General features: G+C 42.7%; 1 protein-coding gene across 1 annotated transcript in view; it reads right to left on the minus strand.

The window, feature by feature from the left end:
• The window catches only part of DPYS (dihydropyrimidinase), a 75874-nt gene extending 69029 nt beyond the window's left edge, over positions 1–6845 (minus strand). The window contains exon 1 of the mRNA XM_032415918.1: positions 6582–6845. Within this exon, the coding sequence (XP_032271809.1) occupies positions 6582–6845 (264 nt within the window). The remainder of the gene's footprint in view (positions 1–6581) is intronic.
• Positions 6846–18667: the final 11822 nt, after the last annotated feature.

The raw sequence follows: 18667 nt of genomic DNA on the forward strand, positions 1-18667 counted from the left end.
AATCATCAAAGTTAAGCCCACAAGTCCAAAAGGCTACTGTATATAATTCATTATTAAGGCCAACATAAATTAGAGCCCCGTGTAGCTCTAGTCTGTCTGCCATTGGTAACAAAGACCACCATGGTTTTCATCTCTATGAGCCCAAACACAATGCCTGCCACTTAGTGGGTTACCAAAAATATTGGTTCACTGAAATAATAGCACCTAACCATCGACTTGAAAAATCCTTAGTTTCGGATCATTCCGTATTGGATGGCAGTGACAAGGTCCACAGTGTGCCACTGTAGCATAGAAATCATTTTGAGCTGAAGGTATTTAAGAATAGGGGTGTGGGGCGCCTGGGTGGCTCAGTTGGTTAAGCGACTGCCTTCGGCTCAGGTCATGATCCCGGAGTCCCGGGATCGAGTCCCACATCAGGCTCCCTGCTCGGCGGGGAGTCTGCTTCTCCCTCTAACCCTACCCCCTCTTGCGCTCTGTCTCTCACTCTCTCTCTCTCTCAAATAAATAAATAAAATCTTTAAAAAAAAAAAAAAAAGAATAGGGGTGTGTGTGTGTGTGTGTGTGTGTGTGTGTGTGTATGTGAGAACTCCCTTATCTGCCTAAAAGCAAAGCCGCCCAAAAGAATTCAACTGTAATAAATCCCCTTCTAGGAAGTTTCACCACCAGGGAAGATTGACTCTTAACACCCGAGACTATAAAGCTGTACCAGGCCTCAACAGACCTTGTCACAAACTCTCATGTCTCCCACCTCTCCTCTTAAGAGCTCATCTGTCTTTCCTAAAAGTCATTTGTTTTCCCATAAGTGCCCTTTCTACTCCCCCTCTTCTCTTATTAAGAAGTCATTTATTTTCCCATATGTGCCTTTCTATCCCTTCCTTTACCCTGTTAAGGTGGCATATAAATCCCAAATTTTAATTGCCTCTTGAGTCACATTTTTTGGTGAACTCGCAGGTGTGTGAAATTTAAAGACCTGTCCTTTCTCTTGTTAATCTGTCTTTTGTCAATTAATTTGCATGCCTCAGTAACTAAACCTAAGAGGTTATAGGAAAACTTTTTTCTTCTGGACAGTAGCATCATGAAAACCTTGATTTCTACACTACCTTTGTTGGACATTAAAAACACCTGGTCCAGGCAAATGAGGGCGGAAACAAGCAGTGGAACTGAAAAGCATAGAGAACTCAAGTATGCAAACTGAAACAAGACGTCCTAGATTCTGTGAAGTTCAGTGAAAGAATCCCTAACATACAACATCCTCAGTAGGGCCCTATTTAACATCAAGTTGTTTCAAATTAATCTTGGAGATTTTTTTTTCTTCCTCTGATTAGTGCAAAGATTAACTCTGTAATCAGTAAAGAGCTACTCAAGGAAATCATAGAATTATAAACTCTTAGAGCTGCAACAGGCAAACTATTAGCACAACGAGGACATTCAAAGCTCAGCTTCACCAGCAATGAAAGAAATGCTTGTTTAAAAACATTAAGAAATTCTATGTTTTTCCAATTAAATTGGCATTGATTTTTTTTAAGGCAGTAGCTACAATTAGCTAGGATTCAGTGAAATGAGGATTATAATATATTGCTCATGGGAGCACAAACTGAAGAGTGATCTGAATATGTGTATTAAACTCCTTTAAGACCGATCCAATACTCTTTGGTCCAGTCATTTCATTCTGAGGGGTGATTTCTGAGTCAATTATCAAGAATCCGTGTGATGCTTTCTGTTCCAACATTGTTACACAAGCAAAAAAACCCCCTGGAAACCACCAAAATGTCCAGCACTGAGAAGATGGGAGGGGCGCTATTAACAGTTGGTGAAACAGGATGAAAAATGGGTGGTGCATTGGAAAGAAAGGAGGAATTTGGTTTGGAACACACTGAGTTCAAAGTGCTTGTGGGACATCCAGATTCCTCAGACAGGCAGAAATAGAAGCCTGACGCACAGAGACACCAAGACTAGAGAGGAAGCCCTGAGACTCAGCCCTGCGAGGATAAAAGGGCCATGGAAATCACGTTCTCCAGTGATAGTCAAGGTCCCAGACAAATGTCTGATGAACACGGCTGTCTCTGAAGAGTATGCAAAATTTCGTAGAAAATGTTTATATGGGGACGCCTGGGTGACTCAGTCGTTAAGCATCTGCCTTCAGCTCAGGTCATGGTCCCAGGGTCCTGGGATCGAGCCCAGCATTGGGCTCCCTGCTCCGCGGGAAGCCTGCTTCTCCCTCTCCCACTCCCCCTGCTTGTGTTCCCTCTCTCGCTGTCTTTCTCTCTCTGTCAAATAAATAAGTAAAATCTTTTTAAAAAATGTTTATATGCCCCCCAAAAGAAAAGCATGAAAATACAGGAAGCAAAATGTTAAAATTATAGGTGATTTAAATATTATTTTCTTTACACTCAACTGTATTTTCTTTTTTTTTTTTTAAAGGAAACTAATATATATTGAGCAATTATAATGCTCCAGCATTTTCCTATAGGTCTGGATAAGGAATAATATATATTGTCTCCATTACTTCCAACATTTTTTTTTTTAAATGAAGTTGCTCTTCTAACCGATGCATCATTACAGAGACAAGATAATGTTAACAACCCTGAGAGAAGTGACTTGCCCAAGGTCACACAGTCAGCCCACACAGCCTCTGAAGCCCAGCCCACTCCGGCAAGCAACAGAAAGAGGGATTTGGCTGGCGACCAAGTTTTCTGAAGCACAGTTCTCCTACAAGGTGAAGAAATTCTATAAATACACCACAAATGCATGCTTAATCACATACCTTCCACTGCCTTATTATAAGTAATCATCTTGATGGCACTTTACCAAAAAGTTCCAGAGCAAAGTATAATTTCCTTTCTTGATAATTTTGAAGACTTTTTGTCCTACACAAAAAAAAGTGTGCTGCGTGTTTTCCCAATTAAAAAAAAAAAAAAAAAGATCCTTCCGCCAGCTACTGATGCTGCCAGATTTTTAATGTGAGTCTACCTACTCCAAGCTGCATATATTCTGAATATTAATAAATATATATTTGAAAACTAGCCGAGGTTTTATAATTTACTCTCTTATCACAGGATGTAGTAAAAGCAAAGTCATAATTTCTTCAACTTTAATTCACAATTTCCATTTGAATAAAAAATCCCGTTGTTTTTCCTCATGGATATTGAATTATTGGAAGACGACTGTACTTCTAGTATAGACCAACAAGATGAAATATGATTTCTTTAAAGCAGAACATTATTTCTGTTACATCAGATAGAAAGCTTTTACCTGTAATTAAGTAAATCAATTATAGGCTTTAACCCAACCTCTGCCATAAATTAGATTTACAAAATATATAACCTTTGGTTGACCTATATTTCATTTTTTAAACTGGGCCACATCACAATCTGGTGATCAATAAATAGAATACCACAAATACTATCCTTTCTATGCGTCAGATGTTATAAATGATCAGCCTGGGGCATGCAGAAAGCAAACGTTTAGAGCCCATCTCCTGAAAGCATCATATATCATTTTTCCTCTATAGCTTTCTGTATGTGACGTACCCATTTCTGTATCCTTAGAGATGATGTGGCCACCAATGCAGTACAAATGCCTCACAAACCTAATGCCTGAGATGTGTATTTATTTTGATAACCTTAACTGCCTCTAGCTTTGGGAAGGTGAAGGGCTACTGTATTTCTTACGGATGACTCTGCTCGATTTTGCAACTCACCCAGCGTTTTCATACCATCACCTGTCACTCGGACAAATCTAAACATCACACGTTTTCCCAATCGTTTCAGAAAGGAAGAGGGCCTAGTAGGTAAGAGCTCTAGCGATGGCAGGCTGTAAGGAATCTGAAGAGCCACTTGGTCACTTACTGGTGTGTGACCTTAGGCAAGTGACTTAAATTTCAGTTTGTTCAACCGCAAAAAGAGATAAGGCCCCTGCGAGTGCTGGCAGATGAACAGCTTAGCACAGTGTCTAGCACCCAGTGAGTGCTGGATAAAATAAATGGTACTTTAACCTTATTAATAAGATGTTTTCAAGTGTAATATACAGCACAGCAGCATCTACAAAAGACTTCTTTGTTTCTATTTCCGGGAACTAGAAACTCTACAACATTGCCTTGGGAATTATTGTGAAGACTATAAAAGAGGACAAGGCGACTCCATAACGTTCTCCTTTCAGAACTCAGGCCAATACTTGAATGCTCATGTTTATCTATATTTGCCCATCTAGTTCCTTTTCATGGAGTCTCCTCTGTTTCTGGGTGCCGGAGAGGTTATCTCCTGGGATCCAACCAGTATTGAAGTAGACTTTTGTACCTTAGTGTCTTTGTGAGTACTGTTTAATGTTCAACATGAATTTAGCCTCTGCTAAATCTTTGACCTTAACATCTCTGACTATATTGTTTAATTAAGACCATTCTATTTAATTAAGATCCTAAGCTCAGGAGTCGACAACCTTTAAGTATGGGAATACCTAGAGAATCAGCTGGTGGATAAGTTCTTTCAAATGCTGATGACTATAATACTAGGATATGCTTCAAAGACCTGCCTTCTCACTATAGAATTGTAAATCTCTCCATGCTAGGCATCCCTGAATGGCCAGAGAACAGATAGAAGACTAAGAACCAACTTTCAGGGCCTTGGGGCATGCACAGATAATCTTGAGAAAGGGAAGGAATGTTCCTCCTCTAGAGCATTCCAACCCCACTTCCTGGCTGCATCTGTAGAACCCTGATAAGAAAAAGGGAGATGCTGAGGGGAAATGATGCTAGTGGGCCTGGCAACTGATGGCCAGAAGGAATAGCTTTGCACCTGGTACACGGAGGTGTCAATGGAGTTCCCCGCCACCAGCAAAGCATTTTGTTAATGATGAGCCTGTGATAACAGAAAGTGTGTCCACTGTAACTGAAAACAACAGGTTACTAAATTTTATATACAGGTATACACACACACTCATACATACATGCATAATATGGTCTCAATTATGCAAAATAAAGCATATTAGAAAGCATAAAAGAAATACATCCAAACAGTTGTCATGGAGTTAAGAGATTATGGGTAATATTTTTTTTTCCAATTTTGTACCATCATGTATTGCTTTTATATCTGAAAATTTTATTTAAAATGTAAAAACTAAGTTCATTAAATTTTAAGAAATTTTACTTTTTAACGAAACGGCAAAATGAATATTCAATGTTCACAACGGATAATGATATGTCCTACAAAGAGACTTCGACCACTGCCCTGATGGTAAAGGTTAATAATTAGTAACTAGGAGTAAGCTTTCCAAATCTTGATGTGAGCAGCAAGCCGCAGACCCTTCTCTCTGGGTCAAATGGTTCTTTTTTCTATTAAACATTCTACTCAATCATAGATGACTGAGAAATGTGGAGGGGTGTGTGTGAAGAAAATAAAACTATTTGAGAGAAGTTAGTAAGGTAAATGAACTATCCTCCAAACTGCTCTGAAAGCCTGCACAACTAAGTAACCGGATCTGTTTCACACACAAGGGTTTAGGCCTTAAGCATATCAATACTTTCATTCTGGAAAGAGCCATTTTTCTCCTTGCAGCCCCAAAACGCAAGCCTCAAGAAGGGTGAGGGCTGGGCTTAGCAGAAGTGCTGAGCGGGGTTTTAACTGTATGTAGCTGTAAGGCCACCCAGTTCAATTCCAGAGCTTGTTTTCAGGAGCTTTGGAGAAACGTTTAAGGTTCTTTTCATTGACCACAATCTCTAGGCCTTTGTGTCTAGAGAAACCCAAGCCTCTCTCACCTGGGTTTGGTGATCTCAAACTCCTAGAGAAACCCAAGCCTCTCTCACCTGGGTTTGGTGATCTCAAACTCCTGCACCATCAGCCAGGCTGCCCCGGCTCAAGCAGCAAGAATCAGATCCCTATTTGACGTCCCCAGGGCAAGCCGGTTAAGAAGAGATGGGGCCAAGTTGCCTTGGGGCCAGTGTGAGTGCTGGGAGACCATTCTGGAATATTTCTCTTCTAAATTCTTGTCCGGGCTGTGTCTTTTCTACCCGGGGGCTGGGGGGTGGGGGTGGTGGCGTGGGGTGGGGTGGAGGCAAAGATTGTGGACGTGGTGGGCTTCCAGCCCGCCCAGACTTACCACGACCCAGCACACGCTGTGAACTTGGAAGTCACGGCACTAACTACTGGGTGAATGGATTTTTCATCTGGTTTTGGTTGGGGATGGAACACAGGGAGAAAATGGCTGGGAGTGCCCCCAAACGAAAAGATTCTACAGATATTATGAAAGACGTGTGGACTTCCACAGAATACCAATGACGGTGGGGAGGGGAGTGTGGGGGTATAGAGTGCAGAGAAATGAGGGTGAGGGGACAGGTTGCCTTACACTTGTCAAATTACCCAGAGGGAGGAGTGGAGGGCGTCTGGCTCGGCCAGAGCTGGGCCGGTGGCCGCGAGAAGGGGCGCCTAGAAGAAGGGCGCGCGCGGGGAAAGGCAAGCCCGGCTCCCCAGCCGTCGGTCGCTGCGCCCGAGCCCCCCCCCCTCCCCCGGCCCCTCCGCGCGGCGGCAGCGGCGGGAGGCCCCGGAGCTCGGCGGGGCGCCCGGGGCTGGAGGGCGCGGCGGCGCGGGTACCTTGGTGCCCTGGTGGAAGTCGTCCACGGACCGCGCGCCCATGAAGGGGAACTGCATGTGCGTGTGCGTGTCGATGCCGCCGGGCAGCACGAGCTTGCCGGCGGCATCGAGGACCCGCAGGCCGGCGGGCGCGCCCCCGGGCGGCAGCAGGTCGCGCCCGAGCGCCCGCACCACGCCGTCCTCCACCAGCACGTCGGCCACCTGCGAGAGGTCGTCGTTGACCACGCGTCCCCCGCGGATCAGGAGCCGCGACGGCGCCGCCATGGTGCGGGGGGTGGGGATGGGGGCGGCCCCTTCACGGTCCCCGAGGACGGTCGGCACCCTCGGCTCCGGCTCCGAAGCGCGGGCGAGCGCGGGCGAGCGCGGAGCCCCGGCGCCCGGGCCGGTTTATCGACGGGCAGCGAGGGCGGACTCCACCCCGGGAGGGCTGGGCTCACGCTGGCAGGCGGGGACAGGCCGGCCCCGCGCCGCTCCCACCCCGGGGTCCCGTCGCGCCGAGCCTAGGAGTCCGAGTCCTCCGACGGGGAAGTCTTGGAGTTTTACACGTCTGTTTTCCTGTATAAGAAAAAGCACTTTGGGGGAAAGAAATCCACCTGTATCCCTACCCTTGAAGACGAACTGTCTGTCCCAAGACACACACACACACACACACACACACACACAGAGCAACACCTGCAACAATGATAATACCCACGCCAGAAAGAACCACTTGATCTGGATTTCCTTGTAAAAATATTCTTTATATGAGGAGTGAATCATCATCACACAATCCGAGTAATTGGCAGACACAGAGTGAAAGTTCAGAGTGAAGTATTTAATCTATTTGAAAGTAAAGCGGTTTGATATCAACTATTCTCCAGATTTTAATGATGCAATACAGACCAGCAAGGTTTTTATGGAAGATAGCTGGTAATGTAACTTTAAAGATCTAGGCTTTTCCTCAGGTTTTTCACAAAACTGGCTTAGGGATCTTCAGTTAAATCTTTCACCGTCTTGAGTCCTCACTTTTCTCATACATAAGACTGTGATAATACTTGTTCTCCCCTTCCAGACTTGCTTTGAGAAGCAGATATGGTGATGGATGTGAATGCACCTTAATAAAATGGGAAATACCATATAAACTTATTTAACAAATACTGGCTTTGTAAGGACTGACCATTGGGGCTGGATGTGGGGGTGTTAGAGGGGTAAGCGATAAAGATAAATGACATTCTTGTCCTCAAGGAGCCAAGAGCCAATGGTGACACATATAGACATTCAATATATGATGAATACATAAAACAGAAAATTCTACCTTTGAGAGAGGATAAAGATAAGAGTTTAGAGGAAAGGGAGAGTGGATTTTGTCTTGAAGAAAATCAGTTATAGAAGATTCACAAAGAGATATTTGAATCAGGACATAGAGGACACGGACATAAAGAGATGAGGGGTGGGAAGAGGAATGGCATTCTAGGTCGTGGGAACAGAGTATGTAAAAGGTTGGAGAGGCGATGGCAAGTCAAGTCTGATAAAGCTAAACAACCATGGACCACCCCACACCCTACAGGGGAGGAGGAGGAAGAGAAAACAGAAGAGGGGCAGTCAGAGAGAAGGGGGATAAGAAAGCATTGTGTGGGGGGAAGACAACAATACAGAATTTCAAGAAGGGCACCAGGATCGAATGCTATAGAAGGATTGGAGAGTGTGGTAGACATCTGCTGTTCCAGCCCCTATTCTTGTCCTTATTCTGATAACAGTCACTAGAGTTTCTTTGGCGGGAAATCCTCCACCCACCAGGAAGCCCTCACAGTGATGGGTTCAGGGATGGGCACGTGTCCCAATGAGAGCAGATTCTAAGACTTTTGTTAGGTGGAGTAGATGGGGAGTTTGTTCCTTCCTGCTGGACTTGAACCTGGAAGGGTATAAACAAGAGGCTTCTGGGAGCCGTGTAGACAGCACGGCTGTTAAGTGAACAGAGCCAACACAGAGGACATGAAGGAGAGATGGAGGGAGGTGGGGTTCTCACATTGTTGGAGCTTCTGAAACTACCCATGCCTCAAGTCCCCTCCTCTAGACTTTCCTCTGTTTGTGGAAGCTGGTTTACTTTGGGTCTTCTGTCACTTTCAACAGTAAACCGACAGAGGCTGGGAAGATACCTTTGAGTTTGGAGACGAGGCGGTCACCTGCGGCCTCAGGGATGGCATTTTCAATAATGGAATGCAGGGTATGGCCAAATTTCCTCAGCTCTCAGATTGCGCATGCGTCAAAATGATTAAAAATTAGAAAGCCTCAATTATTTCAAGTTCCGGATTTGGCCGTCAAGCCAGGAACAAGAAATCCAAGAAGGTTATACGATTGTTATGGAAAGGGTGTTGTGTAAAGGTGAAAGGAATAATTTTAAATGTAATGAAACTCCTACAAGCTATTCAAATAACATACCACCTCAGGTAAATAAGATGGGATGTCAGGGCGGTTGCGACACCCTTTCTGAAACTGTCCGGGTGAATGATTTCAAAGGTTTCTTTATTTTAGATGCTTTATATCATGAAATGCCCTGCAACACAACACAAAACAGACTTCCCACGTTTCATGAACTCAAACTTTTATCAGAAAAGGGGTTTGTAGAATATCACTAGAACAGGAGGATGTGGTTCATTGAGATTCACTGAGAGCAACACAAGAGAGAGGGGGCAAGTTTAAGGAGAAGCATTAGCTCGCAGGAAGAGTTATCCCCCCTTCTGGTGGGACATCGGTGTCCCACACGAGCTCACTGGGCAGGGGGAGCCTGGGCAAACATGCTCCTTGGAGGAAGCGTGTCCTCAGAACAGCCCCACCCCTCTTGGCTTCGGCCTGTTCACCGGCCTCCTTACCCACATGTCTACAGTGAACAAGGATTTGGGAGGCAGAGACTCGATGTTGGTGGGAAGCAAGACTGCCATTTTGCATTCCTCCTGCTGGGGAAGAGTCTAGTTGATTGACTCATAGAACAAAGTGTGTCTGAGAGCACTCCTCAGAGGACGAACTGACACTCAAAGATTTATAAAGATTGATGCTTAATCACAGAACAGCCCTGATGGATGGTTTAAAGGGGCAGCAAGGTAGAGGAGAAAATCGTGACCTCCCTCACTGAGTGCCTTGCGTTTAGCGGGAAACAAATCCACCAGGCCCAGTGGTATGTAAGTCCTCAGCAAGCCTGGTGTCCAGGAGTTTGCTTTCCGTATTCTCCTAACCTGTCCCGTTCCTGTTCTAGGACGCAGGGGCCCTCAGAGCGTTTCAAGCCATTGTTCATGGGCAGAGGGAAGGGATGGTGAGGGTGTGCAGGCAACACCTCAGAAAGAGAGAACAGGACAGAGCCGGGTGTCTCCAGAAAGCATGCCCCAGCTGGGGTCTGCAGGAAGCCCCAGTTCCCTGTCCCACCCTGGGATCCAAGTCCCTGGCAGGGTAATGAGGTTATATTTGAATCAGTGATCGAAGAGGGGAGTAGGCAGCATGGACAGGTCAAAATAGAAAAAAATCAAATGAGGAATTGGAATTAGGAGTCTAATCCTGGCTCTGATGCCAACTTCTGGTGTGAGCTTGGTCGAGTCATTTACTCTCAGGGCCTCTGTCTCTTCAACTGAAAAACATGGAGTTAAGTTAATAGGACCTACCCTCCGTGCTTTTAGAGTTTTATGATTCTATGAGCAGGGACAGAAGCTCATCCAGAGAGTGCGCTGCATAGCCCTAGAGTTCAACTCTTCTCGGGTCAAGGTGGGTGACTTGGAGACCGAGTGAGACTTGCCTTTGAGATTCAGGACTATTTTATTTCTGGTCCCTCCACTGAAGCAGAGGGGCTCTGCTTGGGAAGGGTGCCACATACAGAGTGTATAACCCGCAGTCATCAGGGGACGATGCTTGGTGGGACTGATCTTGGAGTCTGTGTGCTGATGAGCAGGGATGACATTTTTTCACTGTTCAGCAAGGACATGCATGGCAGGTGCGAATGGTCCCCTGACTCTGGAGGGCCAGAGAGAGAGAGAGAGAGAGAGAGAGAGCTGGTCATCGTACAGCTCCAGAGGGCACTCTTCCCTGAAGCACCAGTCCTGGGTAGAGGGAGATAGCTGTCCTGAATAACAATACCAGCATTGGTAGCTAAGAGTTATCAGGCACTCAGGTCAAGTTGGGACTGGGCCAAATACTTGACGTACCTTATTTTACTTCACTCTCACAAGAACTCTTTGAACCGAATGCTATTTTTCCCTTTAATAGATGACGCTTTTGAGGTCAAATGGTTTGCCCAAGGTCACATAGCAATAAATACTGGAGGTAAGCCATTCTGGAGCCTGTAATCTACCCATTATGTGACTCCAGATTCCAAAGCCAGGTTCAGCTCCTGGCTGCCTTGGGGCCTCAGGTGACGTGAATGGATAAATGAGGATCCAGGAGTGAAATCCTACGTCCCTGACACTGACTTCAGACCTCTAGCGCCCATATTGGGCTGTGGCAAAGCTGCTCATAGTCACCTAAACTGTGATGATTCTATGGTGGAGCCGTTCTGTGTTCTTGCTCAGGTAACCAAGGTCATGAGTGGCAAAATAAGTAAATAAGTAAATAAAATTATAAAGTGGACTTTTTGGTAACAAATTAACAAATCTCATGGGACCAGATCCAACACACCCACGCTGACCTGCCTTGGGGGAAAACTTTCAGACATGTTATCGTGTGAGTCCAAGAAACTCAAGGAAAATACCTTTTTTTATTTTTAAAATGGGGAGCCCAATGCAGGGCTTGACCTCACAACCCTGAGATCAAGACCTGAGTTCACAACCTGAGCCGAAATCAAGAGTCAGACGCTTCACCGACTGAGCCACCCAGGTGTCCTTCAAGGAAAATACTTTCTAAACGTTCTTATCTCCTATACAGTGTGGTCCTACATGGTTTTTATTTGTTTGCTTGTTTTTCGTTTGTTAAAATATTCTGAGGCGAAGCTGCCCGGTGTAGGCACGTCCTAGAAAAGCGGGCTCTAGTAGTGTGTCTTTGTTTCCTGCAGCTGCTTTAACAAAGCACCACAAACACGGCAGCTTGAAAGAACACAGATTTAGTTTTTTTTGGTCATGGAGCCACGTCAGTTTCTACCGGACTGTAGTCAAACTATGGGCAGTGCTGTTCCTTCTGGGGCCTCCGAGGGGAGAATCTGCTTCCTAGCCCCCTCCAGCTTTTGGAGGGGGGCGGTATTCCTTGGCTGTGGCCCCATCACTCCCATCTTTGCCTCCGTGATTACAGTTGCCTTCTCTTCCGTGTCAGATCTTCCTTAACCTCCCTCTTGTAAAGACACTGTGATTATAGTCGGGGCCCACCTATGTAACCCAGGATAATCTCCCCATTTCAAAATCCTCAACTTCATATATGCAAAGCCCCTTTTGCCCTATAAGGCAACATCCACAGTTTCCAGGGTCTAGAAAGATATCCGGGTATCTTTGGGACCCCTAATTCAGCCTATGATAGTGCCTGTCATTGTTTCCCTTAAACAAAAAGACACTTGCCTTCTCAAGTGGTGGCCCAGGCACACTGGGCTCTGCTCGGACGTTTTGTCTGCCCATCTGCCGGCAGCACGAACCTGTGCTTCCACAAACTCTCCTGCTCCTGTAACTCACTCAGAATGTGCCACAGTTTCCAAGTTATTTTGGTCGTTTTTAACAAAACTTATTCCAGCAATATAATAATACTTAGGGAAATAGTGAAAGCGCTCCATGGATTACAAAGAGTATAAGAAAAAAAAATGAACGAACGAACGAACGAATGAATGAATGAATAAATCAGCTTGCACTTTGAAGCCCAGCTGATCTGGATTTGAGTTCTGGCTTATCACCTATCATCTGTGGATTCTTGGCTAAGTTCCTTAACCATTTTAAGCAAGAGCAAATCATTTTAAAAATACTATTTGGACTTTTGTTGCATAGATCAAAATAGGGTTTGAATATTGTATTTTATATTTTAAAAAAATTTTAATAAAAACATTGTAAAATACAGAGAATAAAATTCATCTCATTTGGGCATATAGTACTATGAATTTTCATGCAATCTTTTTTCATGTAGGTACCACCACAATCAAGATAGAGAGTATTTCCATCATCCCCCAAAATTTCCTTGTGCCCCTTTACAGCCAGTCTTCTCTGCCCCTAGCCCTGGCCCATGGCAACCACTATCTCTTTTCTGTCTTTTGAATTTTGTTGACTTTTGATTTGAATACAAAGTGAGCTGCAGAGTATCTGCAGAAGAGTTTACCTATTTCCATTCTAAAAGTCATCTTCACGTGGTATACATATACAATGGAATATCATTACTCAGCCATCAAAAAAAAAAAAAAAATGAAATCCTGCCATTTGCAATGATGTGAATGGAGCTAAAGTGTATTATGCTAAGTGAAATAAGTCAGAGAAAAACAAGTACCATGAGATTTCACTCATATGTGGAATTTAAGTAATAAAACAGATCAACATAGGGGAAGGAAGAAAAGAAAAAAAGGAGAGAGGGAAACAAGCCATAAGAGACTCTTGACGATAGAGAACACACTGAGGGTGGCTGGAGGGGAGGTGGGCGGGGATGGGCTAAATGGGTGATGGGTATTAAGGAAGGCACTTGTGATGAGCACTGGGTGCTGTATGTAAGTGACGAATCACTGAATTCTACTCCAGAAAACAATGTTGTACTGTATGTTAACTAAAATTTAAATTAAGAATAGTAATAAAAAAATAAATGTCATCTTCAACTTAGTGGCACTCTTCCTGTGCCCTATATCTAAAGCAAGCCCCCCTCCCCGTCCCCGATGCTGTCAAGATCTAAAGCAAAAGGGATTCAAGGCAGACTTTACTGGGATTTACTCCAGGCCACACCTGGGGCTGAAGCAGGGCTAACAGGCGCTGAGCTGGAGCCTTCCCAACACGGTATAAAGTGATGCAGACATGACCGTGTTGAGCCTCGCGGATGTGGAGCAATCCGCGGACAGCAGGGAGCATGAGATACACACACAGCAGGCAGGGGGCGGTGCCTCTTACGGGCCCTGGCCCCACCTCTGCCCACGCCCCTGGCGCAGAGCCGTCCGACCTCTGCACGGTCTCTGCCATCTCATTTTATACTTTTATTTCTCTCACATAAGGTGATGGAGTTGTATATCGTCCTTCTTCATTAAAAACGTTCATTTAAAGACTTCTTGGGAGAAGATTACTCTTTTCCTGTAAGAAGTGCTTAGTACTAGACGGGATAGACGCAGGGAAAATGTTGCTGGAGGTCAAGGATAATACCTAACTACCCATCTGTTATGTAACTGTGTACTTAAGGGCGCTAATCTGTGACCTCCTGGAAAATATAAACTGCACCATATTTATCTGTGTGATCACAGACCTCTTGGTGGCACCTAAGAAGAGCTCACGTACTTCATGTTCACCTTGTCAATATCACAGTACAGGACTCTTCGGAGGGATTTTGCAGCATTTGGTCCACATTAATCAGGTCACAGTTAAAAAGTTTCTTTTAGACTTCTTTGGAGCTCCAAACTGAGTGCCAGCCTTATTTTCTTTTCGATTCATACATTTGCCTTCAAAGAAGTTCATTTGAGTGATATAATAAACAAGTAATCAACTAATTGCTTGGCAAAATAAATAACTGTAAATTCTAGAATAAACCACTAGATGGCTTCTTGAAAAGGCCAACTATTCCTTTGGTTTGTTCAGCAACTTGTGTAAGTAACAGATAAGCCACTCCTGGTGACCTTATATCTCTATTTATATATAGTTATTATCCTTCCTTTAAAGTTGGAAAGGAAAAGAAATAGTTTCTTTGTTTCCTTGAATATGACTAATGCATCATTTTGGGGACATGTTAATATACAAGTGTAATTTCATATTATAACTTTATATTAGAACTTTCTAGATTTACAAAATGTATTTCTCACATTAAACAAAGTTTTCACATTATGACTTCAAGAGCATATAGCTTGAGCAAATATTTATGGAATATTTATTCCGTAAATATTTATGGAATAATTAATTGTTGAATTTGAATCCACTAGGCCCTGGGCTCAGGCCCTCATATGTTCTCTCATGTCGACAGGAACTCCATGAGGTAGGAAGTCTTACTTCCATTTTACAGATGTAAAAACTATGGTTAAGAGAGGTTAATTGCCAGAGTAATACAGTTAGTTGATCAGATTTCAAGGCCAATGGAACTGACAACCACTATATTATACTGCTAAATAGATGAAGACAGTATTTTCTGTCTTTAATTTGATAAAAAATTACTTTTATCCTGCAGAATAAGCAAGATTATTTATACAGGAATAGCTTAGACCTAATTCTAAAAGCAAAAGGAGAAAAGGAATATTGTTTGTGTTTTTGTTCTCTAATCATTAACAGCTTTATTGAGATAAATTACATATCACAAAGTTCACCCATTTGAAGTGTTCCATTCAATGGTTTTTAATATACTTACAATGTTTTGCAACATTCACCTAATCTATCTTCAGAATATTTTTATCAACCCTAAAAGAAACTTGTACCCATTAGAAGTCACCAACCCTAACTCCCCCAACTCCCCATTTCCTAGCCCTAGGCAACCAATAATCTACTTTTTGTCTCTATAGATTTCAAGACATTTCATATAAATAAGGTCATATAATTTGTGGTCCTTTGTCACTGACGTCTTTCACTTAGCATAATGGTTTCAAGTTTATTCATGTTGTAGAATGTTTTTCTACTTCATTCCTTTTTATTGCCAAGTCATATTTCATTTTCTGGATATATCACACTTTTATCCATTTATCAAATGATGTACATTTGGGTTATTTCTACTTTTTGGTTATTATGAATAATGCTACTATAAACATATTATGAATAATGCTACTATAAAAACATACAAGTTTTTATGTGGACATATGTTTTCATTTCTTTGGGTATATATCTCGGAGGGGGATTTCAGGGTCATATGGTAGCTCTATATTTAACTTTTGAGGTATTGCCAAACTGCTTTCCAGAATGGCTGCACCATTTTTATATTCCCACAAGTGAGGCATGAGGGTTCCAATTTCTCCATATTCTTGCCAACACTTGTTATTCCTGCTCTGTGTGATTATAGCCATCCTATTGTGAAGTGGTTGTTTTTAAACCTTTTTGTGTTTTTAATAAAGCAAACGTGGTTCCAAATAAAACAGAAATCCTTACTCTATGACTGTAATAAAATCTTAACTATAAAGTAAAATTTGTCCATTATTCTCTTTGTGAAAATATAGTAAAGAATTAGTTTGTGTTTCAAGAGTTATACTCTTTCCAGTATCAATAACAAAGGCACTTATTGATGCTGTTGATGATGATTCAGAGGACAATATCTATCATACAGGTATGTTCTGAGGATTAGAAATGGCAGACATAAGGCATCTAGTACTATGGTTGGTACTCAGGAAGTACTCAATACATGGATGCTTATTTCCACTCCAAGTCAAGAAAATGGTTACATAGAATCACTTTGCACACTTGGCTAACAATTCTAGCTGCAACTCATGAGCTAGAGATGGAAATTATATTGTATGGTGACATCTCAATAAAAAACAGCAATAATGCAAATCCAGCCAAAGGAAACTAATAGGAACACAATGGAGTTAAAACTCATACAATGCACAATAACCAATACAACATCTATAAGTCAGACTTTGAAAAAGTAAATCTAAAAGTCAAACTAGGTAAGAAATTTCTATGTTCTTTGAAATCAGAGCTCGGCAGATAAGATAGAAATATACATGATCCTATTGTAGTGAAGTTGCAAAATGTTTTTGAATATTATTTATAAGTTGCTTATTACCATAGTTTCTGGATAGAAATAACTTCCCTGAAAGACTGGTGTTTATACTAGCTCAACACATGTTACTAAGTCCATAACATGTAGTCACATCTTTCCTGTTTGGAGCTCTATGGAAATCCTTCATTTTGGCCTTTGTAAAATAAAATAGATGTCTGTGCCAAGATACCACTTTTCACTGAGATACAGACCTAAGTGGTCCTGTAATCAAGAAAACAGGACAATGGCTGATGTAGGAAATCTGCTCTTTCAGAGGGCTCTACTAACACCCAAAATGTATTATACACAGTGGAGGGAAGAACAACAAAAAAAGTTGTTTTAATTTGGAAAATGAATCTGTAATATTGGCAATTAAAATTTATTTTCAACCTCTTATGCTCTGGGAAAGGCTTTTGCATAGTCTCTTTTTTTCTTTTTCTTTTGTTTAATCCTTACAGTAATAACCCTTAAGGGTAGGTATTATGCCATGTTCCAGATGAGACAACAAGGCTTTATTCAGTTATAAAACTCTTTAGCAGCAGAGCTGGGATTCAGACTGTGATGGGTCTGACTCCAAAGCCCAGGCTTTTCCAGCTCACTGTATTCATCCTTAGTGAAGCTTCCATGTCACTTTTAGGAAAATATTAAGCTTCTTTGGGCTTGAGCCTCCCTCCTATACGTGGGAAGATTCACCCCCGTTGACATCTCAGTATCTTTACTTGAAATCACTCTTAGTAAATTCTTTTCAAAATATATTTATTTCAATATCAATAAACCATGTGTACTGTCGGTTAGCATAGGGTGACTTGGTTCTATGATATTCCAGCACTGGTTTCCAAATTTATTGATCCTGAAAGCCTTTTGTTCAAATATAGCTGTTATAAACAGTTTTATATTTTATATTATAACTGTTACATTACTTTGGCAGAGAACAGGGCCAGCAGTTTATTAATAACTCGACCATCAACCATAGCAATCAGTGCTTCTTGGGCACTACACTGCATGTAACCGTCCCTGTTCTAACTTGTCTGCATATATTATCTCATTTAATCCTCCAGCCCACAGCTATTATTCCCAATTTAAGAACTGGTTGACAAGTTAGGAGTGGATTACTCTGTGGGTAACTGAGAAGCTTACTACAGGTGATTTTCATGGAACTGGCAATCAAGGGAGCCAAGCGAAGGCTTGTACCATTGCTCAGAGACCTGAGGCTATTTCTCGTCCTTTCCCCACACCTTTAGAATGAGGCTCCTTCGCTGCTGCATGTTGGGTACACAGCCAGCAGTGTTTGCTACAATGAAGGAACAAAGTGATCTGAAAATCACTAGGTTCTATGAGTCTCATAACCCATAACTCCAGAGGCGCCTGAGTGGCTCAGTCAGTTAAGCGACTACCTTCAGCTCAGGTCATGATCCTGGAGTCCCAGGATCGAGTCCCGCATGGGGCTCCCTGCTCAGTGGGGAGTCTGCTTCTCCCTCTGACCCTCCCCCCAGTCTCGTGCTGTCTCTCTCTCAAATAAATGAAATCTTAAAAAAAAAAAACCCATGACTCCTGATTCAGTCACTAAGGTAATTTCCTCAGCAGGATCCTCTGCCTCCTCCATCTGGGAATTCCCTTCAACTCATCCCAAGAGAGGTGCTATAGTTTCTTCTCCCTTCTCTTGCTCTCATTTTGACTTTTATCCTGGGTTGCAGTTCACGTCCATGATTCCAGGGGAAGTGGCTGTGCTCAGAAGCATTCGGGGTAAGTACACTTTCATGATCTTTAGAAACCACAACTCTTTCAGGATGTTTCACACACCGTTTCTTATTTAATTCAAGCTTCAGAGATGTTCTCTGTTGAATAGACAATAACAGCAAACACGAGCCAGGTACTGCTGCAAGAGCTTTACATATTTTAATTTATTGAATCCACCAACAGCCCTATTATCTCCATTTACAGACGAAGAACTGAAGTGCGGAGTGATCAAGGGGCTTGCTAGAGATCACATGTAATAGGCAGGGCAGGATTAAAATCCAGACGCTCTGTTACCTACCATGTTGCCTCTACTAAATTTAAAAATAAAGATTTTATAGGTTATGATAACATATGTTGGAATAGAAGTTATTTTAAATATAGCTGAAAAAGAACTCATTGTTACCATTTATCACTGCCTAAATACTTATTTAAATATGCACTGATTGTTTTACCTTTGTATTTGTAATCAATATAAGCACAATTGACGTACTTGGCATGAAGAGCCGAGCTGATTTGATATCCTTTTGGCAAATGAGCTTCTTACTGGGACTGTAACACTGTTTTTC

Source organism: Phoca vitulina, unplaced genomic scaffold (genome assembly GCF_004348235.1).
Source record: "Phoca vitulina isolate PV1807 unplaced genomic scaffold, GSC_HSeal_1.0 scaffold18, whole genome shotgun sequence".
NCBI lineage: Eukaryota > Metazoa > Chordata > Mammalia > Carnivora > Phocidae > Phoca > Phoca vitulina.